Here is a 27,726-nt window from a genome sequence, read left to right on the forward strand (position 1 = left end):
TCATACTTATAAACATTCCGTCTATACGTCCCGATATTACGTGTCTAATAGGCAATAGCATCAAACCCGTATCACATAGGAAATAATAGTCTCTGAGAAGTTAGACAAAAATATGTTCGTATTATAATGTACCTACATGTTTTCAATATTCTCTCTTCATTCTCAATATAAACCTTCCCATCAGGTATACTGACATACCATATACGTCAGTACACATGGAAGTTTGGGTATCGTAAAATATATATTCGACGGTTATCTAAGTATTATATACATTTCCACGCTATTATAAGTTGTACAGTCTATAATACTATACACACAGCAAATAGTTATGAATGTTATAATGAAACTTGTATGTTATATAAACGTCGATTATTATTCTTAGCCGGTTATTGGTAAGCACGTTTATATGAAAATATATGTGGTGTATGATTAATGAATTTTGAATTTTGTAATAATTACGGGTTTAACGGTAGGTGAGAATATATTACAGACGATCACTATCGAATGGTTTATTTTTAATTTGATATTCGTAAACGATATAAACGCGTATATCATATTATATACGATCGGACCACGAGCAGTACTAAATCGCATATTATGTATATATTAATATTATTATACCTCTACACGTTGACTCAAATGTCTCACACGTCTCAGTACACTATATATCTATATAACATAGGTATGTACCTGCTACCTATAATATGTGAAATAATAATAATAATATATATTGTTTAACATTGCTGAAGTTGACAATAAAATACTATAAATTAATAAATATGTCCTTGAGAAATTGCCTTTGAAGGGAAAAACAAACATTCGAAATACATTAGTTTTCGTTTTCTACGCGCACACACACAATACAGTATATACACTAATACCTATATATATTGGCACGCGGTCGCCACTGTCGTATCTTACTGCAGTAATAATACACACGCACACACACATATATATAATATACAATATTAAATACACATGTATATAAATGTTATCATGTTATTTATATATATATAGGTAAGCGTTGTGCAGCACACATGTACGTTAAACAGCCGATACAGAGTTTGTTTTGTTCTCATTTCAAATCTGATATTCTAATTTCCATCTCCCACACGACTCTCTCGCGCCGGTTGTACACAGCAGCACCAGTAGGTGACACTGACCTCTTAAGCACACACACACTGATATATATATATATATTTATTATGTGAACACTCGTTCCTTATAGCCACTCGCTGTTGGTGGCCGATTCCGCGCGCCACTGTGGCTTCCCCGGTCGTAGTCGAGTATATAGAAACTAGATTACTGACCTCAGATATCTGCAGACTTGCAGTTGCGCGTATAGGGTTTAAGAAAAAAAAAACGTGTATAAATAAAATAAATAATGGTTACCACACGTCGTCGTTGTGAAATGCTATACGGAGATATAACTATAATAATGTACGTACCGAGCGGCGGTATCTTATACAGCTGCAGGATCGTTCGAACTTAACGTTAAAAATCTGGCAGCGACGGATACGTTCAAATAAAAGACATTCAAAAGTAGGTATATATTTTGTATATGCCACGCGCCTTGAATTGGCGCTGTAAAACGTTTTATCGTATAAACAGTGAGGATTTACTTCGTATAAGTTTGTACCGATTTCAAAATTATGATTTACAATAAATTATATTATGCGAATGTATACCGCATTAGACGGTCGTATTAGCATTTCGCCTCTTTAAATCTGCTTATCAATTTTTATTAATTCTCTTTATATAATAACGATGACCGCGACGACAACGATCATAATAATAATAGTAGTAATATAATTTTAATTATTACGCGTACACGGTTTTTATCGAAACTTGTGAAACAGTGGGCGGGGCTGACATCTGAAGGACGGAGGGGTGGAGTTGCGTGTTTATGTACTGCACGGTGATTGCGCTATACACCTCTGTAAGACACACATTGTTTACTATAAGTACTTGTCATCATTAGACGACAACGACGACGACGTCGTATATTCTCGATGCACCGTTGCATAGTATCGTCAAGTCCACAAGTCGGTGAAATCGTGAAACCATTTCTGCAAACAATGTGCATATGCGTACGTATTTTGTCGTTTCTAAAAAATTAAAATAAAAACACTGCAACGAGCAAACATTCAAACGCAAAGAAGCGCGTTGTATGAACGTAATACTCGACTGTTATTACTGTCACTCTGGTGGTATTACATATTATGCCTAATATATCAGTATAGTGTGTGTATGTGTTTTTATATTCAATATACCTGTGTATTATTCTCTTGCTGACTTTGGCCGACTTTTGTCGACCGAAAATCGCGCGACAAGATAACAATTTATTCAACTCGGCTATGGTCTGGACATTAAATATTACGATATTGTGATTACCAATATAATTTTTCATATTATAAATATCATACACAGAGAAGTCCGGACATATAAAACGCGCACGGGGCTTATAAACATACCTCACATGTCGTCGTTTCGTTGAACTCCGTGACCCTGAATTTGAAGCGCATACATACGTACCTATATGTATACATACCCCAGGATCTTTATCTTTTTTTCTCCTCCACAACCACTCATCTACTTTTTTTATTTTTATTTTTATTTTTTTTTTTATCTGGTATTTTCTATATTCAACGACGAGTATTAATATTGACCCACAGTATCCTTTACACGCGGGGCATACCGCATCATGCCGTCATATATATCTAATGCGTTATATACGCGCGCGTTTTATTATTATTTATGACAGCGGTCCGCCTATTATTATTATTATTATCAATATCGGTATCGTACACGAGCCAAACAATAAATAATAATTATTATTATAATTCACGGGAACGCGCAAAACACAAATCGGCCGATTATAACCGTCACTCGTCATTGCACTTTGTGGACGCGCGGCAAAAAAACCGTCCACGACTATATCATATGATATGTATACGTACTCTTGTGCACTAGTCGTACGATTTTTAAGTGGCTTCCACGAAAGTCAATAGGTACACCATAATTTCACCGTACACCTTAATACGAACCAACGAAACGAAAAAATAAGTTCATTAAAACCAAACCGCGCGAGGTATGCGCAGTATACCTAGGTACGCATATATATTTAATACGTATATTATAATATCGGAATTGCAGTAAAAACGGGAATAAAATAACATAAACGAAACAAAGAGAAACGTTCACTTCATTGTTCTTGTATTCTTAACCCTGCAAAGATCTCGGTGTACAGATGACCTATTCCGTGTATTATGAGACCTCCGTGCCGGAGAATATAAGCGCACATAATATAAGTTTTATCTAGTCTGGTGCACCGGCACCGGTGCGCTGCAGCGCAGTGTTATTGGCTAATGCGCTTCTTCTTATGCAAGGATGGGTGTGTGTGTGTGTGTGTACTGTGTATAAACGTTGACCCATAAATAACCGGCAAACCTCTATTGTCAACGCTACCGTTTTTTTTTAAAGGGGGAGAGTGAGAGACTAAGTGAGAAGGAGAAAGAGGCAGAAAAAATAAATAAGGTCTTATAAACACACACATAAGAGTTTATATACCTACATATATATTGTTTATTATATATACATATAGCGCCAGTACAATTGAACAGTCGCGCGCACATGCACATTATATACGTGTATCGATGTATAATAATTGTACGTAAAAAATAATAATACAGACAATAATATTATATAATATATAAAAATAAACAAGAGACTTCTCTACCCCGGCAAAGTCTTATGCTGCCGTCTGCAGAGTTTTCATTTTTCGCACGCATTCTCGATCTCCGATTCCTGCTGCTGTAGTCGAGTTTCCGTGAGATACGTAGCTGTGGTTAGGTAACCCGTGTGACCGCGAGGGGATGCAGACGGGAGACAAGCCACAAATTTCTTATCATTGATAGGTTCTTCGGTTGTATTCTGTGGGAAAAAAATGTCATGTCTTAAAAATAATGTAATATTTTAAACTTAACACATACTTCAACAAAGTAGTTTTAATTCACGAGAACTATCGATCGGACAAATATACCAAACATAATTGACGTCAAGCTAATAATAATACCTATAACCCTCATCTCGTATTGTTTACACTAACCTGAAGAACGTTTTTCAGGACACTATAGTTATTATGTGCCTATCGTAAATTTAGACGCCGAAAAAACGTAAACATTTGTTGGTCACTCTATAAATACCTATACAATAGAACTTTTATGTATTTATCAGATTTTATTTATTATGACAGTTAGAAAACGCGTATTAGCCGTAAGAATCATAAAGTTATATATATTATAATACAAATATTGTTCTAAATACCTATCTGCCACAAAAAAAAAATTTATAATTGCTTTATTTTGAAGCGGCAACGTTTAGTGTTACCATATATTATATTATACTGATTATTGGTTTTTCGACATAAATGTAAATAAAATAAGACACTGCAACCGAACTCGCGTAATTGTAATTGTAATTTATTTGAGTTCATCAAGGACGCAACACTATATGTTATATTATCATAAACTCGACTCTGTAAAAATTCAAGAGCGTACTTTATAAATACGTATTATATCTGACAAAAATCTATATGGTGTGTACGTATATTATGAGTGCGCGTGTCCTTGAGTTATACGAAATAGCGTGGAAAGTCAAAATAAGTAGCTAAAAAAGGTATGCAATTTTCAATAGAATTGGATGGGAAAACCTTGAAACAAATAGCATATAGTACTATGGTGAATAATATATTATATTCAGAATAATCTCATCGCATCACGTTTAAGAATATTACTATATCGTAATTATACTCATTTATTGCTAAACTATTATAAGCGGGCGCTCATATACTTGTACGCGCTCGAACATGCAACGTTTTTTTAATTTTTATATAACATACATTATACGTCTCTATTATTAAAATATACATACCTAATCATCCTATTCACATACAATCCAAATTTAAAATTAATTCCTAGCAGTGCAATTGCAATCTAACGTGATTATTATTATTATTATTCATAATAGTTATTATATTAATTTATTATATTACCTATACATTTATTATCGTGTGTGACACCACTAAACTTCGCTACATACCTACCTGCTTTAAGAATTTTCATGCATATCTTTATACTTATACAAATACAAACTTATACACATTTGACATTAGAATTAATGAATAAAAAAACTACAAAATGCAAAAATATATATTTTATACTTGCATTTCACAAGACACGGCCACTTTTACGGTCCATTTTTTATTTAGAATTTAAATACAACAAAAACTTCAAAATATTTAATTCGTATAGATTAGATTATTGTACAGTGAATATAAATACAAAATTAAAATAATTGTCGTTACCGGGATATTGAAAACGACAAAATAGCTTTGGATCGTCATACAGCATACTTACATTATCTTATACATACACAGGTCTAACGTGTAGCGGATATAAAAACAGTAATTGTATACATAATAATGTACCTACATATAAAACAATAGTTCACTGACATTTGTAAACAATAGAAATCGGTTAAAAAAATTTAATTGATTTTCGTTTCTTTTAAGATTATAAATTACAATGTTTAAAAGACCATAGTTTGACGTAATGATTTTTACGTAAAACTACTATATATACATACACATACTCGTTGTAACTTGTAGTCAATTTTATAACGAAAGAATGATTGAAATACGAAATAAACGTCATTGTATTACTGTACACGTGTACATACAGGTATTGCGCGTCTGAACCACTGATTATTCTTTCTTTTGTCCTCATGATTGAATCATTAACAAATAAATATGAAAAAAAGAGATTATTTGGACAGTTTGCGTACAATACACGTTTACAGTTTATTAAAAACAATGTAAGGATATTAACGACTACTTAGTATTTTGTTGTACCGTTCAACTTATTATATTGATATTGTATAATGTCATCCGCTTAGACGGCCGTCAATTGATGACGGTTTTTAATGTACAATAACGGTAAATGCGTATTTGGTGATTACCAAAGTTTTGTGACGAACTCATTGCCTGTATAACTATATATTATATTTTTATCGAATGAATATTTTGTATCGTAGTAAAGTGGTACTGATGACGCATTAAAAACTATATGGCTCGATCGGATTTAAAAAATAATTCCAATACACGCGCTGAGTGCATGGTCAATTACTCTGGTGATGACCTATTGAATTTTTGTTTTTGGTAATACATTAATCTTTTCATAAAAAAAAAAAACAGTTTTTTCTACATTTATAGTAATATTGCTGAGTATAAAGTATAACTCCAATTATTATATACGTTTAGAAACGTATGTGCTCGTGTACTATTTATATAGGAAAAATATATAAATTTAAAAAAATAAAATGTCAAACGCGGTATCTTTAATTGCTGAAAATGTTATTAGACCATCAAAAAATACTCATAAATTATAGATACACGACGTCTAATAGTTTAATATAATATATATACCTATATAATGCAACAAAAAATTGGAAAAAAAAGTTGTTGTCTTAAATACCTAACGGTCTGAATGTTTAATTTTAAACTTCTACTGTATAGTACGCATATCGATAATACATTGAATTATCGGGATACAAAAAAAAAAAAAATCAATATTGACTACGATTATATTTTCGTGGTTTGTTCATTGTATACTATGACATTTATATAGATATAAAATATTATTTTCGTAGCAGGATGCCAGGATATCGTCCAACGATTAACAAATATATACATGATCACACTCAAACAATATATATAAGTATATTTCGTACATAAAAAGTGCCGCAGGTCTGTGCACTAGCGAGAGCGAAAGATACACAAGGTTTATAATGTCAAAATTAAAAACTGGGCGTTAATAGATCGCGACGAGGATCGCACGTATGTTGTTACGATTTATCGTATTTATACGGTATATTACAGACATCGAAGCTGAGCGCATGAGAGAGAGTTATCCGGGCATATAGCAGCTATATAATAATATTATAATTATCGTGTATATGATATATATTATAATATAGTATCGTGTGATGATGTTAACGCCGATATATAGATATGAGTAGAAACAAAACAAAAAAAAAATTCAACCGCGTTCATCTGAGAGCAATAGAAATGTGCGTATATTGCCGAAAGACTTTAACGCACTGACATATACAATTTTCGCCTCGTGCGACCACGACCATTCTCAGTTCGCTGCTGCTACAGCGGTGACTGCGGGGAAGATTGCTCGCGGTTTCCAGAATACTTAACGCACGACCTCCAGTAGTTAGGAGGGTAGGCACGGGAGAAAGGACTGAAATATATAAGCGGTATATGCTATGATGCGTGAAACTAATCGAAATTCAAAAATAATTCGATTCGTAGTTATTGCATTGAAGAGATAACTTCGAAATCCGATAGTATATTAAATAGCGAGGGTTAACAAGAAATTTTCATTAGAGTTGGAAAGATTAAAACAATAAATAAATGAGGTTTAGAAAAATCTTTTTGTCGTATCTTTATAATAAATGAATATATTTATATCATCATAGCATACTATATCTATAAATAATAAACTACTAATTATAATTGGACATCATTTTATGCATAGCTAATCAATTATTTTTAACTAACAGCTTGGTTCTTATTAAGTAATTTTGCAACCACAAACTCGAAACCATATGATTACACCCCTAGCTATTTTCCTAGTTTAAAAATCAATTTTGTGATGTCTGCCACGCCACGGTACACCACCAACCGTAACCATCACTATATACCCCAGTTAGTACACAACCATGTATTACACATAGCGCCGTATACGCGACGGTTATTATAAGAACAATTAACCATGGTACATAATATACGATTATAACGTCTGACGCTGCTGTAGCGGTGATATGATGGCCGCCGTCACGTCGGACGCACAGGAATCTCAACAATTCCCCATATAGGCTTCGGGAGAGAAACAAAAACGAGGTGGTCCCGATAAAAAATTATAACGTTTGACGTGGACCAGTTCTGCTGTGCGCGTGTGTATTTGTCGAAAACAAATTACTCGCGCGACCGGTCCAGTGCATATATAGGCACACTTTTATATATACATACAAATATGTACCGGTTCCGTCGTGTATCCGTGTACGCCCTCGCTTTGCGTATGTGTGCGTGTGTGTGTGTGTGTGTGTGTGTGTGTGTGTGTGTGTGTACCTATTTTGTTTTCCTATATCCGTACAGTATATATTGTTTCATCGTCGTCTCTTCTGCTGCCGATTATCTATGTTATATGTATAATATACATATATATATGTATAAATATACACATCTCGATATAATATCATTATCAGATATTATACATATACACTTAAAAGTATATGCGCAGCAGTATAAGCCTACGTTTCATAATAATAATAATAATAAATTATATATACGTATTGCATTTAGAGATATACCTACGTACTATTGTACGTCGCACGTGCGAGCGCACTATATATTAGATATCGATATATTATATTTATATTACATATATAATACGTACCTGCGGACCCGAAGCGGACGGCGGTCTACTGGCGGTGGCGAACGTCGTCACAGTCCTGTTTAGCACTTGGTATTCTTTTTCCAGACACTCGACCGTCTTAATTTGGACGAAACCGTGGTCCACCAACGTCTGACACGTGCGCATCACTTGTTCAATACATGGCGAAAATGTGCAAATCCTTCCACCACCTGTGGGTCAAAAGGCATAGATCTTATATACGAGTATATATACTTCATAATATAAACATAAACAAATTTCATTTAGTTGTAGACATTTTAAATTACGCGCGGACTTATGGTATGAAATAAAAGTGTAATCACTAATAATAATAATGATCAACTGCGATGTAGATATATTTAATGATCTTTAGTCGCGACCAGGGCTTGCATTTAAAAAAAAAAAAAATTGTCATACGTTATTTACAATTAAAACATTATACAAATTTTGAGTTTATCGTTATTCAAAATTATAATTTTTAAATAATTGGAAATTAGTTACTACGTTTAATGATATAATATTATATAGGTATAACGTTTTGTTTGATAATATATCATATATTTTGTAAATCGTTATGTTTTGTTTTGTTTTGTGTTTGTATTTAATGTTTATCATTTTCCGTTATAATTACGTTTACAAATCTCAATCGTTTTTTTTTGTCGAATATAACGTTATAAATTATAATCATAACGTTTGCAAGCCTTGGTTGCAACTGATAAATTATTATATTACCAATAGTTCGTAAAATACCATCGACGAGTATGACGGAAAAGGGATGTATGCATATAATATTATATACTCATTGTTTTAATGGTTTTACAAATGGTTAATAATTTATATATTTTTTTAAACATATGTTTACGTTTACAAAAATGTACACATGTATTTATAAAAAAAAGCTATTCGATTAATTAATATTTATTATATTCATGAACTCGGCATACTAAAATCAACTTCAAAAATTATTCAAAAAAATGTGTTTTATTGGTTATATTATTGGATTGATCCCAATGATTGTTGGAACTTTTTTTTATTGAAAATACCAGAATGAGACATTAATAATTTTGTTCTGTAAAGTTCGTATTCATTGTAAACAATAAATCCAATATCAATTTAATGAAATATTTTTCTAGAACTGCATACATCCAGTTACAGTACTTGTATCAAATGATAATTATTAAAAATACTTTTATTCTCACGGATAACTAATAGTTGCCTATTACGCTTATGTTATTATTTATAATAATATGTGAAATATACTTAATTTAGTATACCTAGTAATTTCAGTAATCAAAAATCATTACTTGCAGTGATGTAGTTGTATATAATATTTTGGGTATAACGTATACGCCTAAATTGAATTGTATGTTAAAAGCCTACATAAAAAACTTTATAATTTACTTAAAATGATTAATAGCTTAATATCTCATGAAAAACTAAGAACTTAATTTTTATCTTTAAAGAATTACATTTTCAAAATAATTGAGTTGATTTTGATAAGCTGACTTGAGTATTTTTTAAATATATTATAAATATGTAACCTTATAATGATTTAAATTTATTGGCTATGTTTTTGAATTGAAAAATTAATTATAGTTAAATTATCTCAAAAATTACATATAATTAGTAAAAAAGGAGATATGTAATTTATACAGAGAAAATTCAGTCCGGCAACAATTAAATGTAATTTCATAATTCTTGATGATTTTCCCTATTAGATTTTTTGTTTTAATAATAAATGATCTAAAATATAGTAGTTTTTATATAAATAATTCTAATCTGAGACGTGTTTTAGTTTGATCTAAAAGTTTTTGATGGAAATTAACATAAATTTTAGATTTTAGATTTATTTTTAGTTAACAGATTTAATTATATTTTTATTTATTTTTAAAAAATAATACTGAACCCTACTGAGCTTATTAAGTGTCTAATTTAAGTTGAGACTAAAAATGAGCAAATTTAGAATTTATATTTTTTTTAAATTAATTACTGAGGCTTTATTAAATAGTTTTTAACTGTAAACACATAGAAATGGTTGGTAATGCGACTGTGCCCATATGTTGATTTATCACTATAAAGGGCGATTATTATCAGTGAATTTAAATAAATGTTCAGCATCTTTAAAATAATATCAAAAGCACTACTTCCGCCAATGATTTAAAATGATAAAATAGATTTAGTTATAACTTTATATACTACATGAAGTTTTCTTTATAATATTGCAAAGCTTTCTAAACACATAATACTACATATATTTATGCTTAAATAATTTATATGTTTATTTATGTAGGACAGTACTAAAAATAAAATAAGTAATATGCTTTAATTTAATCATAATTACTATATAATTTAACTGAAATAGAACTGAAATTACTCCTTATATTTTATAATATATTAAAGAGCTTCCGACGTAGTTATCTCCTTATCGCACGGAATATCAATAATTATTTATTTTTTTAAGAGTAGATCATTAACAATAGGACAGTTTTTACGAATTTACATTTTTAAAGTTTTTTTAAGCAAACTACAGTATAATATACTTAAAAACCGTCTCAACCGTTTTCACAGGTCAACAAAAAGTTATTCGAAACATATAATGTGGTTTTTCTTATAGTCGACTTATGATCAAATTTAAAGACACTGGTCGCAGTCAAAGTTTAATAAGTGTTATAACTTATTATTTTTTTTCTTTTTCTTTTTTGTTTTATTATTCGTACCTTTACAACCGACGTACAACCTGTGAGTCATATAAAAGTAAAACTTGCGTTATGTTTATATGAACAAATACCTATTAATGTTATAGAAAAGGATTTAAGACGAATAATAGAAATTAATAAATAAGCCATAACAATCATATACCATGCTCTCAATAATAAATGACGTTTGTTACGGAAGATTTCGATTGCAAACCAAGCACGAATATATAATATTACAATAATGCCACAACGTTTAAAATTTCAAAACAGGAAAAACGTGCAATATATGATACGATTACGTTCATCATCTATCGATCCAACGGGTTTAAAATGGGAGTTTTTGCCCGAGATTTTTTTTAAATGTCATTATTTTACAATGCATATAATGTTTATAGACATCGCGGCATTATTCTATTGCTCTATATATATATATATCCTCCGCGAGCGTATCACGTATATATTATAAATAAAAAACAAAGAAATACAATATTATTTATGCGTGAACGACACGCGTCGTGTATTATATTTTACATTTGCTTCGTATATGATCGTATAGTCAACACAACTCGTATGAAAATGTTTAAAAATCCATACATTCTTGTAAATAATACTACGTGCACATATATAATTTAACGAACAGGAGTCGTATAATATGTATGTATATATTATATTTTTAACGGTGCGCACGCTGTATAATAGAATACTATGAAGGTATATAGGAGAATAAGTTGCCAATTGTGGGAGGATGGTTATTTGTATTTGTGTATATAATATGGGACACCCCGTCGGTGAAAGTCGTGATTTACGGAAATGCTAGCGCGCGGTTTTTGCGATTAGGAAAGTGCGTATTAAATCATAGACGTGATATCATTGTACGTACGCGCGCGAGTGTGTAACTATAATATATAATATATATACATTGATGATTTATTGACGTCTTCGAATTTATAGATCGACTTGGATTTCACGGACAGTTTTCGCCGCAATGCAGATCTTGTATTGTATACATATATAATATATGGCGTGTTACATTATAACGCGCTCCTCTGCGCAACGAAACATAATATATAATACAAATATCACTATGACGTTTTTGTGTATTGAAATTATAGAATATTTATACATTTTTTTAACGACACCGTAAAACATATTATTATTGTGTCATGGGACCCCGGACGGTTTTAATATAGTTTGCATTTTATTATTGCTCAGAAACTAAAATCACGATTAAAACTTCATGGATTCGTGTTCAACGATAGTTTGAAGCAACAATTAAAAGTGTTTTCATCAAATACAATAAATAACGATTAACATTAGTAACTTAAGACGTGTGCATGGCTTACATATTCAATATACATGCACTATAACATAAACATTACACATCGTGTTTTTTTCATTTTCTCGCAGTGTTAACTTTACTGGAAAAAATACGGCACCTCACCTTGTAAATAGGTATATATACATTAATTTCAAAAATGTTTCGTGTTATATTATCGCATCCAACTATCTATATATGTTATATGTAAGTTATTTATAAATAATAATAAGACTCGAAGTTATATAACAGTAAATAATAACAAATATTAACAACACTTCAACTGCGGCCGTTTAATATTAATATTTTAAGCTATATCGTTTTTTTAAGTGCATAGCATAGGTACTCCTATATTATATATACACTATATATTAGTATAAACTGGAATTTTCACATTAAACGAGTGTATAGAATTACTATGTAATTATAAGTATTTCGAAAAATTAAGATTGATATAATAATTAAAAATTAAAAATTAATAATATTCAAACTATTCGTATAAACGGATAATTAATAAAATATTTAATTACGAAGTTATAACAGCATACATGTGTAGATATTACCCTGTAGTTTTATTTTTATTTTTAATTTCATTATTATATTAGTAAAATATTTGAAACTCGTTTTTTGTTCCCATACTCAAGAGGTACATAATATATAATAATCGGTACCTACATAAACTGCGTATTCCAGTAAATCCTGTTTATGGTTCAGCGTGATATCTCATTTAAAGTTCTACATACAATGCGCAGAATAATAATATAAAAATATTATTCTGAGCGATTTAATATATTATACGTAAATCTATGTGGTTTGGTGTGCGTGTGTATTATATATAGGTACTACATAATATAATAAATAAATATATCCATGTATATTGTATATATATAATATATATATTTTATGATGTGCATGAAATAATAAATTATTATTATATTTTAATTTGAGCAGTCCTGGAAATAGGATTTGCACGAACGAATTAATTACTAACATACATTATATAGTATAATTTAATACATAGTGGAAACGTTAATATAAATATATGCAAACAGAAGCCCGTAAACATATTTTATTATTGAAAGCGTTTTCCAATCATATTTGAACTTTATAAGCAAAATAACGCGAAAATTAAAATTAATATATAAAATATACGAAACTAGATCAAGCCCGTTTAATGTCAAAAAAATCGATAAAGCAAACGATTCTATTTTCTTATTTTAATTATTAGATGGTGTTCTGTGTAATGTTAAAGTTGATATCTTTAATCAAAATATACTTTTAGTATTTTGATGAAAATTAATAGCTCAATATTTAAAATATTTACCAAACTTAATTTAATTATAAAATAGGTTATCTCATATTTTTATAAAAGAAAAAAAATAAAAATTTAAATTTTTATTAAGAGTTATGTAGGTACAGGTAAAATAATGGTGGCCCTCTAATATGGCAGGTATTAATTTTTCAAAGTCGTTAATCAAAAATATTAAATTACTCGCGACCGTAACCGTTCGTTAAGTGAAACGAGTATCGAAAAATTGGCTATATCATTGTTTTTTAATCGTCCGTGGAGGTCGACAAGGTTAGGTCGACAGCACAGGTGACGGACCCATCATGACAATTTTAAAACTTGTCGATGTACATGTCACGATAACATACTCATACAATACATACTTATATATGATATGTCTGGTAGGAAAAAATCAAATATAAGAACAGGCGAGACGTACTAGAGAGAGGTGAAGAAGGAATGAGTACTGCAGCGGACTTGTGGGAAACAATATAATTATTATATTGAAAGTTTATTATCTTCTGACAGTGAACTATTACATAGCAAACATGTAAATAGAATACTTTTTTTTTAGTGGGTCAAATAAAAAATAAAAAAAATTAATAATTAAAAACTATATTTTAATATAATTTATAAATGTTTCTATTGGTAAAAAAAAAAATCGACAGTATTATTAATACATGACCGTTCATATTAAACCTCATTACAAACATTATTAAATGTATTTCTTATTATTTTAGTTCATTTTCGTGATTAATTATTATTAATATATAATATGCCCTAAACTTAACACATAGACTAATTATAAACTAATATTTAGAGGATACTATCCATATAGATAATACATAGAATATAACTAAAATAAAATAATTTTATTATTAATACTACAAGTATAATACTATTTTTCTAATAATAAACCAACAATCATCCATTCATTTTATAATCAAATTATGTATAAAATAACATGTTAATTTTAATTAAATAGTCATCTATAATTGACAACTAATATTTAAAGCAAAACTATCCGCGTAAACCAGAATTAAGAACCATCAAATTATTAAAAAATAATCACCAGAAATGAATCAAAATCGGCACTGGCAGATAATCCCAATACACTAAAATAATGATGAGAAAAACATGCTTATAGAAAACTATTTGAGAAACCCCTCAATTATAAATAAACATTTCTTGCAATCTTGCACTACAATACTTACCATGTTACGATAGTAATGTGAAATAATTTTCGACTAAAACTTAATTTTTCTATGAAAAAAACGTATAAGAGTGCATTAAAATAACAGTTGGACCAATAAATAGCATACATTGTTTTTATTATTTTATATACAACAGCTGCGATGATGACGACAATGATAATGATGATAATAATAATGAAACATTACTTATAACGACAACGATGTAACGTAAATACTCGTTCGCATAATAATAATATTAAAGATAGCTTTTTTAAAACAACAATAATATTATATATTCTCGTGCCCCGGTGCAGGTTTGGTGGTATGCGACTACAGCATATCACACACACACACTAATATATATTTATTTATTATTATTATTATTATATGGATACGTACGTATATACGTATATACGAGCGCTACGTCGAGCGAACTCGAAGATTATCTGTCTACCGCGTGTAAGCACCTATTTACTCGTATATATGTGTGCTTGTGTATAATATTTATAAATAAATAAATATATATATACGACGCCTTTGGAAGACTAAGAAAAAAAACGACTAGGTAGTCGTCGTCGTCGTCGTCGATTTTTTTTTTCCAATCTTTTATTTTTTTTTCCACATATACGCGCGCGCGATCACACAAATACACACACACACACACACACACATACATATTTATATATATATATATATACTTTATAATATAACAAGTAGCATTACAAGAAAAAATACTTCCACAGTAGCAACAGCGAAAACGCAACGAATGTGTGTATGTGTAATGGCAAAAAAACACGGTTGCGAGCATTACACTATACGTACTCTCATCGGATAACCCTATCTGTACGGAACATCGGCAAACGTCCCCGCATAAATAAGACTTAATTAACCGGAGGGCCGGCTCTGGATCTGTGTTTTGTTTTGTTTTTTTTTTTTTTTTAATACACTGTGGCGGCGGCGCATATCGAATTTAAATAATACCTGGTTTTATTCGCACTGATAAAATGATATATACGCGCGCACGTTGTCCCTCGCTAATGAGAACTTATCGAGCATCTTTCTCTCTCTCTCTCTCTCTCTTTCTCTATCTGTTTATCTATCTACCTCTTTCTCTCAGTCTCTCTCTATAGAATCAGATTTCACCCCCCCCCCTCGTACGACGATAAAATAATATCAACGACCACGACAACAATATAATATAACGTATCAACGCTATTTTCCGCAGCGCCTAGTATATTTTATAAATTATAATATACGAGTATTATACCACAGCAGATAAATGAAAATGTAATATTCATATCAATAATAAGCGATTATCATGTATAGGCTAACCGTAAACCGATAACGTGCGTGAAGTGCAGCTATATGTTATAAAAGTCATAGTCACAATTACAGACGACGAATCGCGAAGGGCAAACAAAAAATACAGCTGCATGCCCGGTGGTACAAATATTAATATATTGAGTACGGGAAATGAACGCAGCGAAATCCGGTCAGGTAAGATTTTAAGTATGCAAAATTATGCGAGATGAGAAAAAATAAAAGATCATCGACGATCTCTGTGTGGCGCGCGTTAAAAAGTTTACCAAGTCTATTTTTTACGTGATTATTATCTCCGCGAGTGACGCGCCCGACCGCTTGTGCCGTTTATTACAATATAATAATATGTATTATGTATATAAAGTGATGCATTTAACATAAGACACTCATTATTTCAAAAGCTTCTAACATTTTTGAAAATATATTTTTTATTATTTTTATCGTTATAGTTTTAACTTCTTTCGGTGCTAACATGCATTTTAATCCCTCATTCTATAGAGCAGAATAATTTTTAGAGTGCACTGATACACAAAAATCGAATCTTAGACAAATAGTTTATAATGAGTTACGAGTTTACGACTTATATGAATTGAAAGTTTTGATGAGCGTAATGGCTCAGAAGTATTCTCTCAAAATGTAGGTCTACTACTCCGCTCATCTAAACTTCATATAAATAGTATACTTATAAGTAATGATAACTAATTAATTGCTTTTCTAACATTTTTATAGATTAAAATATTCAAAATTGATTCCGACTTGAAAAATAAATTTAAAAGTTAATATAGTTATTCAAAAGAGTAAAAAACTTAATTATAACGATGAAAAATAGTAAAAAAATAATTTTTTATAACAGACTAAAATATAATGTAATAGAAATATCTTCAAAAACATTAGTTTTCATAAATAATAATTGTATTTTATTAAATATATCACTCAGTAAATTGTTTGTATTGTATATTCGAATCCATCAGTATGTACTATATATAACATATAGTAATGACTCACTCCGGGGAACGTAAGTCTATATATTTAGTGGTATTCGTAAATTTTATTTTTTGAGAAGGATTTTCATAATAATATACTTTATCATAATTAATACGAACGTACAATTTTAAGAACTATACTTGGGTAGAACGGCATATAATGTCGTAATATTTTTTCTACATAATATTTACAATTCAATGTTTCTGTGATAAAGTTTTATATTTTATTGTTTATTAGATAAAACTTCGGCGACTATTTCCATTGGTAGAAATAAATTACATATTATGTTTACACTTAATCTTAAATTACATTGTGTACATATCGATTAAAATTGATTAATTAACTTAAATTTAGTAATAAAGGCTATCATGTATTATAAGTTTCCGGGTATAGAACTTCAAAAAGATTGTTAGATATTTCTACCGCTTGTCTCTCCATTTCGAAAGTACAACATTCAGATATGATCTTTTAAATCGTAAGGGATATGCCAAAACTGGCGAAATAGAGGCGGGGCCTTCCCTCTTTATAAGGGACTAGTGAGTTATCAAATTGTGTCTGATTCGTAATCAATTTATGAACGTTTCTTTTTTTCTTGAAAGTTCCTGTGGTGATTGCCATAATAGTAGATGGTGTTTTTAATTTAATTTAATGTGATTGTTCTTTAAGACCATGATTGTAACTATAGCCTATAAGTTGTTTGAAAATGGCTTTTATCTTCGATTTAATGTAGAGAAAAGTAGAATGGTTGAATAAGTATAGTATCGTCCGAAGAAATTATCACTTAGAGTGCTTTTTCATCAACTCTTTAGTCTCCCAAGATTTGGTTGTGACTTGGAATCTACATAAAAATAATGGTATATCCAGAATTTGTAAAGTTATATATTTGATTGTGAACATTTTCCGTGAGTCAGCTTTACTTTTTTTTTTAACGAAGTATCGAGTTTTCACGCAGAGCTATTAAGGTTTTATAAGGTCAATGATTGTTCTTCCAGATTATTGGAATCTTTTAAGCACTATGTTCTTTTTTTTTTTTTAATTGAGTTTTTTATTTTTTGTTCGATTGTGTGACTAAGTTATTTTTAACAATATTAATCATTTTACCTATAAAAATATTGGCCGCTCTGGCAATAAAATCGGAAATTAAAGTTATGTCAGTCGTACTGATATCGATTTAAGACTTATTGCATAAATATATCGACTAGAAAAAAGAAAATTTCCCAATTTGAGTTTTTTAATTTTAATTTGGGTGAGACAGCGGGAAGTTGGGATTCTGTGAGTTGCAGTGTCAAAAAGATAGGTAAATGATCGCTATCGTTTATTTCTCGTAAAATCATTCTTGATGACATCAAGACTATCGTTGTACTTGATAAAAACAGGTCGATTTGATGGGTATAGTCTAGTTGGTGGGTCACCATTGTCGAGTTATGGAATTAAATCATTATCCTAGACCTTTTCATTATATTTTATTTGCGAGCGTCAGTTTTTAATTGCTGTAGCTATTGAAATTCCCGAATACAATTTTTATATCATTTACGTAAACTCTAATTAATGATGGGATTATATTTCAAACGGAGATAATACGCTCAGTTGTTAGCAACACCATATTGCAAAAAGACATACGTTTATATGTTTATGAATTATATACAACAATTATATCACTCGGTCTATATTATTTTATTTTATATCATTATAAGTACAGCAGACGATACGCTATCAATTTGTCTACATATTGTGCGTTTACCCCCTACTCCAGCTTCCCGTCACACGAGTATTCTTGTATTATAGTGATCGATAAATCATAACCGTTTATAATATTAAATATGAGATACCGATAAATAGGTAGATTTAATACACGAACTCCGTCCGGACGGCGCTTGTGCGAACGCAATAGAAATCGAAACACTACAATATAATATATTTAATATAATAAATATAAAATAATATACATTATAGTTAATATTATGTGTTTGCTTTTTTATTTTTATAAATAACTTGTTAGTCATATACTCATATATCGATAAAAATGCCTAGTATCCGTTATTATCATGCTGACTTTGAGTATACGATCGGCATGCAATAACGGAAATTTAAATATTATGAGTTATGACTACAGCAAATGATGAAAAAAATATTATAAACATAGTTTTCAAAAGGTTGAATAAACAACATTTTTCTTTGTGTAGATATGCATAGGTATTTTGATAACAATGATAAAAAATAAATTTAATTTTTAGTCTATTGATACGTGCGTATAAATACTCATTTGTACCGGGAGAGACAATACTGACATAAGAGTAAATGGAGAATAAATTTCCAAATACATTTATAGACTCGACCTAACCTTTATATTTAGGTATCGGTTGTTTTTTTTTTAAGAAATCATTCTTATATTATACGCAAACTCAGTTTTTTTTCTTATGAAATATTTTAGAAATTTTTTTTTAAATAGTCTCACCATAAAAAATACGCTTTGAACTAAATAAATCAACTAGTTCTGTACTATATGAACTAATAATTGACTTCGTACGCCGTAGTAATACAAGTCGAAATATTCATTCACTACATACGCTATAATAAAATAAATCTATATTTTTAATACGTAAATATAACTAAATCAAAAAATACATATATGATATACCTAATTAGTAATTACTTTAAAGAATAACGCGTTAATATTATTATTATATTTATTATAATAACCATAAAATATCGTGACCTGTACTATACTTTTAATATACGTTCCATAATAAATTATAATATTAATATACAATGTTCCATACTAGCAGTTGTTATCATGCGTTATACTTTTTTTTCTTGGATCAGACGAATTAAATTGGATTGAAGTTTCGTTTTAATGTATACATTACTATGATCATTATTACATCAATAATAAGTTTCATTTTCAATAATCATGTTGGCTCAAAATTAAATATTAATATAGCATCGCCCGCCCTTAGTTTAAATTAAGCATACATAACTGTATAATTCCATGATAGAAAAAATGAGAATTTAAGAACATATTTTTTTCTTTACATTTAATTATTATACTGTTATAATAACTAATATTTAACAATAAATGATAAATATACCAAATAAAAAATAACATATAAAAAATCATATACAATAACGTCAATAACATTGACAATTATTTAACAATAATTTATTTTTAAATTAATAAAAAAAAAACAAAGAAGTTACTTAATTGTATAAATAAGTAGATGTCGAGTGTTACTCGTCATTGATTAGATCATTATAATGGGTGTATGAAATTTTAAGTAAATAATAAATCAATATACCTACCTATACAAAAAATGTCAATGCACCCAATAACATTTTCAAAACATTCCGATTAATTTCAAGATATTATTTATTTATATTAAGGACTTCCTCACGATTTTACACTAGGTGTTGTTAATTTTTGAGTTAATAAATGTAATGTTTTTGGAAAAAATTATGTTAACTTACCATAGTCCGTAATACTAATTAGTAAAATAAATTACTTTAATAGCTATATAAAAAAACATATAAAATATTATATTTAGTAACATAGGCTGATTCAAGTACACCGTGGTTTCAATATAAATTAAAAAACAATCTTAACATTTATTTCCATTAAAAATACTTAATGTATAGGTATAGTTGGTGAATTCAAAGCCATATAGATGTAAAACATAACCTGTTAATATGTTTACATGTATTATAAATATTCCAAAGAAATCAAATAATCGGACGGCTTTCCAATGTACCTACACTATATATGAATAAAAAATGTATACGTTGAATGAAGTATATGGTATATTGTTTTTTGTATCTATATGATAGAATAAGCATGTGTTGAATTTATTGCATACCTGTTAAATTGTTTAATTACTCGTTAAGGGGATGACTGACAATAATACTCGTCGTTGTCTAAGGCCCCGTATTAAACAAGTGTTCCGACTGATTCTCTCATTGCGACCTCGTCTATGCGCAACCCAGAAGATCATAAATACACTAACTCTCGTTAAAACATTAAATAATATATGATTATATATACATCAGATGCATAGAGTGCGATCCCCCGCGGAGTAGGTCATACGTATACGACTCGTATACAAAGTATACCGAGAATATTATTATTATTATTATTATTATTATTATTACTACTACTACTGCATATATAAAGGGTACCTATAGGTTGTTAGGTGCCGTGTTTTTATACACCGCATATACCTACCATGTGAAATCGAAAATCAAACAAACAAAAAAAGTATTAGCCATGTATTTATGTTGTACGTATATACATATTTATTATATTTATATAGCATATACCACTTTAAAGATATATACCAGTGTATATGTATCGAACTATAAATATTAAACGATCGATCAGCTTCGAATATACATTATAATATTAAACTAGCCCGATATATAAATTAATCGATCTACATTCGATTATATATTCGTTTAATTTATACGAATTTTTTAATTTTTTTTTTTTTTTTTTTTAATAGACCTTTCACTTTTAGTTTCAAATACAGCGTTGTCTAACTATATAATATAACAATCTTCTAACCAAAAATCGTGCGAACTTTGGTTGAAAATTACTCTCGAATCTGCACAAGCCGAAATATCAGGCAAAATTCAAATAATAATCATTTTTTTCAATCATTAAAATTACATATTTCATATCTAAATGAAGAACAAAAACTGACAGACTTATTTGATAATAAATATTTTATGAAAACCATTGCTGCAAGTTGTGTGCATCATATACTCTTCGCTTGTTATTAAATGATGAAGTATTATACAGTCAAACTTAGTTATCTTGAACTTCTTTAACTCGAAATCGTTAATACCTTAAAATTTTTTTCCAGTCCCTAGGATTTCCTATTTAAACAATGTAAAAAAATTGTGTTTAACTCGAATATTTTCGTGGATAACTCGAAGTTTTGAGTTTTATTGATATTATAAAATTGTGATATTTTCCTCGTGTACCTATGTATATATTTTAATATCGAAAATAAGGTCATTACTCATTAATGTTATCGTTACCAATAAAAGATTTAAAACGATTCATTACAAAAGCTGCGATCAACAGCAAAACTCAAACAAAAATAAATACCTTTTTGAAATAATTTTCTAACCTCATTTTTATTTATATATAGATACATACCTCTTTAAAACTACATATACATAATTCATACATAAATACACAGTAAATATTTTTTATTACATTACTTTATTCATAGTAAATATAAAGAAATTAATATATTTTGTACAGTTTTAAAAATGTTCAATTCGGATAACTCGAACTTTTTTCCGGTTCTTTCAACTTCAAGTTAACCAAGTTTGACTGTATAATGTTGTTGGCATCTTAAACATTATTTTGACATTACATCTATATAATACCTTATAGATTCTAAATTTGGGATGTGATATTTGATGCCGACTTTTTCAACTTGCTTACCTATCATACAAATTGTATGCGCCATCATACGAAGAAAACATCTTTGGATATTTTCTAGTTTATTTTTAAAACCAACTTGGGTTGGATTCCAAATAACCGAGTGCCAAATTAAAGTATAAATCTTATTAATAGCTGGCTACAAAGAAGACAGTACTAAACAATTAGAGTAATTAAACTCAAAAAAATGTATTGTCAAAAAACCTAAGTTCCTAATAGCTTTGCTAAAAATCAATTGTGTATGAACAAAATATTTTTAAAATAATCACATTAAAATACTTTCTATACATAACATTTTAACGTACAGATTTTGGATAAATTTTTAAATTTTCAAATGAAAATTTGACTATATTTAAAAATTTGGAATGCTTAATAATACGTCCAAAATTAAAAACAATTTTTTTAGTATTATCCACAACCTTTAAAAAGTAAACATTTATCCAAAATTACTATAAGTTTAAATGCGCCAAATTTTAGAAATACTAATGTTTAAAATTAACTTTCAAACACATGAATCGCGTAAAATAGTTAATAAGGAAAAAGAGACTGGTGACGATGTACGGTTTTATCGTACGAGAGGGATGTGAAGGGGTAGACGGCGGTTGTAAGTCAGTACATATATAATGCAAATAACATACATATTATACACACACACACATATATATACATAGGTTATAATATATTTTAATTCACTTAGTTGCACACCGTTTGCTCGTCTTCGGTGCTTCTATGATATAAGTATATATACCTAGGTACTTGAATACTGTATATAGTATATACGGTACTCTGTTATACATACCCGCGCAGTGTGCACGGTAGGTTTCGTGATGAGCTCTTTGGATTGAAATTTATAGCCACGCGCGACCAGGTCTCCGCAGCGGCGCAATGCCGACGCGCGATTCGCTTGCGGTGTATATGTATAATATAATAATAATAATATATAATATGTACAGAATACGCGATCGCAACGGTTCCCACGATCGTCTCGCGTTAGATAATGAATTTATAGCTCGCGGTAACGCACAAAGAATTTCATTATCTGCCCTAATTTTTTTTTTCATATTTTCCGTATTCGACCCGCCGTCGTAACGTCTTCGGCGGTCACGATCGAGAATGAGCGCGGGCGCGCACCCGCACTCTCGAGAAATTGGATCGAAATAAAGTTTTTAAAAACAATAATATAAATAATATTACAGTCGCGTATCTTGATGAAGATTATAAGCCCACTGTACACGATGGCGGCAAACACGACGATTTAATATAATATAATTTTTCTTATTACCAATCATATTGCATGTACTCGTAGTATATTATACTTATATATATATATAATTTTTTAGCCGTTCGGGTTTTTAATGGGCAAATACCGAAGCGGCGATTTTTTACCGACTTCTATAAATCGCAATTATAATAAAACATCGATAGAAAGAAAGACAGAGAGCGATAGGTATATGATATCAACGTAGTGTATATGTATAGAAATTGGAGTTGGTCGTCGTCGATATATATTATAAAGACTTCCATCGCGGTCTACTCGCGGGTGGCGCAAAGCCGCGGCGCCCTTTGAGATACGCCACACGCATGCACGCACACACGTACGTCACTAAATATATCATAATAACGAAATAATATTATTATTATTATTATTATTATTATTGTGCATACATATTATGATATAAGACCGTAAATGTGACGATCTCTCGCACACGCGCCAAGTCACCGCGGCGTTTAAGAGGAGTGTATTATAATGTACACAAATGGATCGTAAATCTTTAGATACAGATACACACACACAAAATAATAATAATAAAAATCCTCATTGTAATATGCCGACGGACCGACCGGTAAATATTTTATGTATAATATATCCGCGCGTAAATGTATACACACGCGGCTAATTGACGTCGATCTGACCACAGTCATATTTTACCAGCACATCGCCTAGGTATATATAAAATATTATAATATACTATAATACGTATATGTAACTACACCGCCCGGGCGCGGACGACGAAACGACTCGTTTAGCCGCGATTATGCGTGTTAATACCACAGTATTTACATCATTTTATACAAATAACAAACATTATTATAATAAAATATACTACAGCAATAATATACGTAGATACTACCGCCGCGGACTTTCGGAGTTTGTTATTGAGTCATAAGTAATATATATTATATACCTATAATGCTCATCGTTAACATCCTCGGGCCCTCTATAGTTGTATATAAATTTACGAATAGTACCGTGATACTCTCCCCCCTCCCATTAAATAACTAAAATAATTTTATTGGATAATTTTTTAATAATAAGCACGCATGCATAGAAATTTATGAGTTCCCACTCTTTAACTCTGAATGCACTAATATTAAAAATTAGTACTTAATGAGGTCATATCTACCCTATTGAAGTAGTATTATTTTACCAATATTAAACGTGAAAATAACTAAAATTTAAAACTAATTCATTAAAATTTTTTAATTTGCATTGATAGAACTCTATCAATTATTAAATTTATATAAATAGGTAATTTTTAAATTTCTTTTTTTAATTTTAATTTGTAATTATGATCTATAACTATCAATTAAATATCTAGGTATCACATTTTAAGAAAAGTTAAAATTATCAAACCCCGCTAAATAAAAATGCAAACAACTCAATTCACTTCTCCATCTAGGAGTGCTTTACCTTATACTAAAATTTAATATGATTCTTAAAAATAAGTTACACATATGGTAAGTATACAAATGAATCATAAAACTAATATGGTTATATGACATTTAAATCCAGGGCCCCACTAAATTTTCAAACATACACATCAATTCAGACCACCCAATATCAACCACTTTAAGACTTATCAATACAGGTGCCCCGTGATATTAAACAAATGCAGCTCTCCATATATCTCATTATAAAAATCTAAAATTACAAACAGTTAATAGCTAAAATGTACTAAAAAATCATGAAGCATTAAACGTTTAGCTGTATAGTAGACGTCGAGTTTACAATGTCATTGAATAAGTACTGTAATGGATATATTAAATTTGAATTCAATGATTAATCATTTTATAAAATTATAAAAAAATTTCGAGCAAAGATGGTTTAACTTCTTGGTAACTGATATTATCAAACAATTATCAATAATTTTAGCGATTTAACAAATGTTCACATATTTTTTCCTTAAATTATTTTTTAAAATAAAAATAATTTTCAATATTTATTTCTCAAAAGTACCAACTAGATCAAATGTTTATCAAAAACCTATAACTCGGAGTTAATAATCAAATAATCTTTTTTAACTAGAAAAAGGATCTTTAGACGCATATAATAAATAAATAAAAACATACATCAATGTAAAATTAATATATTCATCGCTCCGCTCAGAATCTAAAAAACTAAAATATAAATTCTTAGGTTCTGTGCTTAATGGTATCCTCTTTATGTGCTTTATTTTATTGTTCTTAATACTCTCTCGTTTATTTGTGTATAACAGATAGTAATATATATATTTTAATAGAAACAATTATAGTTTTATGTGATATTCTAAACCATCAAAATACATTTTTTAATGTTTTGATTTCATGGAAAAAAAATTTAGAATATCAAATAAATCATTCAATTACAAAATACAATTTACAAAAAATAACATAATAATGACAATATTTTATTTAATTTAATTTTCGTACGGAGAATACCACTGAAAGAAATACTGTATTCATATATTATAGAGCTAGTACCCGTTTTTGTATCAAACATAAACATTATAAAATGTACATAAAATACTGAAATGAATAAATTGCAATTTAACGTATGACATAAATTTTTTCCGTTTAAAATAAAAATAAATAAAAACGGCGTCGTCGATTGTCCCGAGTAACCTGCATGCATTTAACGAATTGCCAACAGAGTGAATATCGTACAATAAACGACGTGTAACGAAATCCTTTAACAATATATGTTATATTAGTTTGATACATGTACAAATACACACACACACACATATATATTTTATATGTAAGAGTGTATGTGTGTAAGAAATACACACGCACAATGTTTAAGGATACTGAGATGACTTATTATATTACTTTATTGCATTACACATAATATGTAGGTATTATAATAATAATACGTACGCGAACGGTTCATAATAATATTATACATATATGCACATAAATGTCTTGTCCTTGGATAATATATATATATGTGTCATATTATATTATCGTATCCGTATTTATGTGATTTAAAAAAATATTTGATTTTTATAAAAATATTGTTTATTTGCAGCTCGATCGCGAGAGATTATTATATTGAGTATATTATATTATACAAGTAGACTTCTCCGCATGCCACATTGTTATTAATTACTGGTATTAATGGTCATATAGACATGTATCTCGTGTATATATTATTATACATACATATTATTCTCATACCTTTTAATCAAAGTAACAGTACCATAATATTATACTAAAGGACAAACAGTTATAAAATGTTTAATAAAATAACACATCGCCAATGATTAAAGATTCAAAGTGTCGATAAAATCTGAGAACTACATAAACGTTAATATATTTCATCATATAAATATATATATATAATAGTATACTTATTATTAAAATGCATAATGCGTTAATCGCGATATGATCCACGCGTATTGCAAAATCAACTATTGAAATCCCATTTTAATTCACGCCAGCACGTGCACCGTACCACTATATGCTCGTAATAATATTAATGTGAATATGTTTCGTTTTTTTATACTCGTAATTGGAATAGGAATACAATTAAATCGTATTACGGTTTAAATTCGGCTATAGTCACAGCCGTCGCGGAATACTCATGTATCATGTATAATATTATTAACGACGAACAACTATAATATACATACGTTATACTTAATGTATGTGTTAAAATTTCACACGATCGTTTCAGTAGATAACGACCGAACCATAAATATT

At 29.4% G+C, this 27,726-nt stretch overlaps 1 protein-coding gene across 1 annotated transcript in view; it reads right to left on the reverse strand.

Moving 5' to 3' along the window:
- Positions 1 to 3,585: 3,585 nt before the first annotated feature.
- The window catches only part of LOC112597450 (tRNA (adenine(58)-N(1))-methyltransferase catalytic subunit TRMT61A), a 33,498-nt gene continuing 9,357 nt past the window's right edge, over positions 3,586 to 27,726 (reverse strand). Inside the window, exons 5-6 of the mRNA XM_025343504.1 lie at positions 8,526 to 8,713; positions 3,586 to 3,933 (exon numbers count right to left, since the gene is read on the reverse strand). Coding sequence (XP_025199289.1) covers positions 3,775 to 3,933; positions 8,526 to 8,713 — 347 coding nt within the window. The 3' untranslated portion in view covers positions 3,586 to 3,774. The remainder of the gene's footprint in view (positions 3,934 to 8,525; positions 8,714 to 27,726) is intronic.

Source organism: Melanaphis sacchari, unplaced genomic scaffold, assembly GCF_002803265.2.
Source record: "Melanaphis sacchari strain LSU unplaced genomic scaffold, SCAv2.0 Contig41_pilon_pilon, whole genome shotgun sequence".
In the NCBI taxonomy this organism is placed as follows: Eukaryota; Metazoa; Arthropoda; class Insecta; order Hemiptera; family Aphididae; genus Melanaphis; species Melanaphis sacchari.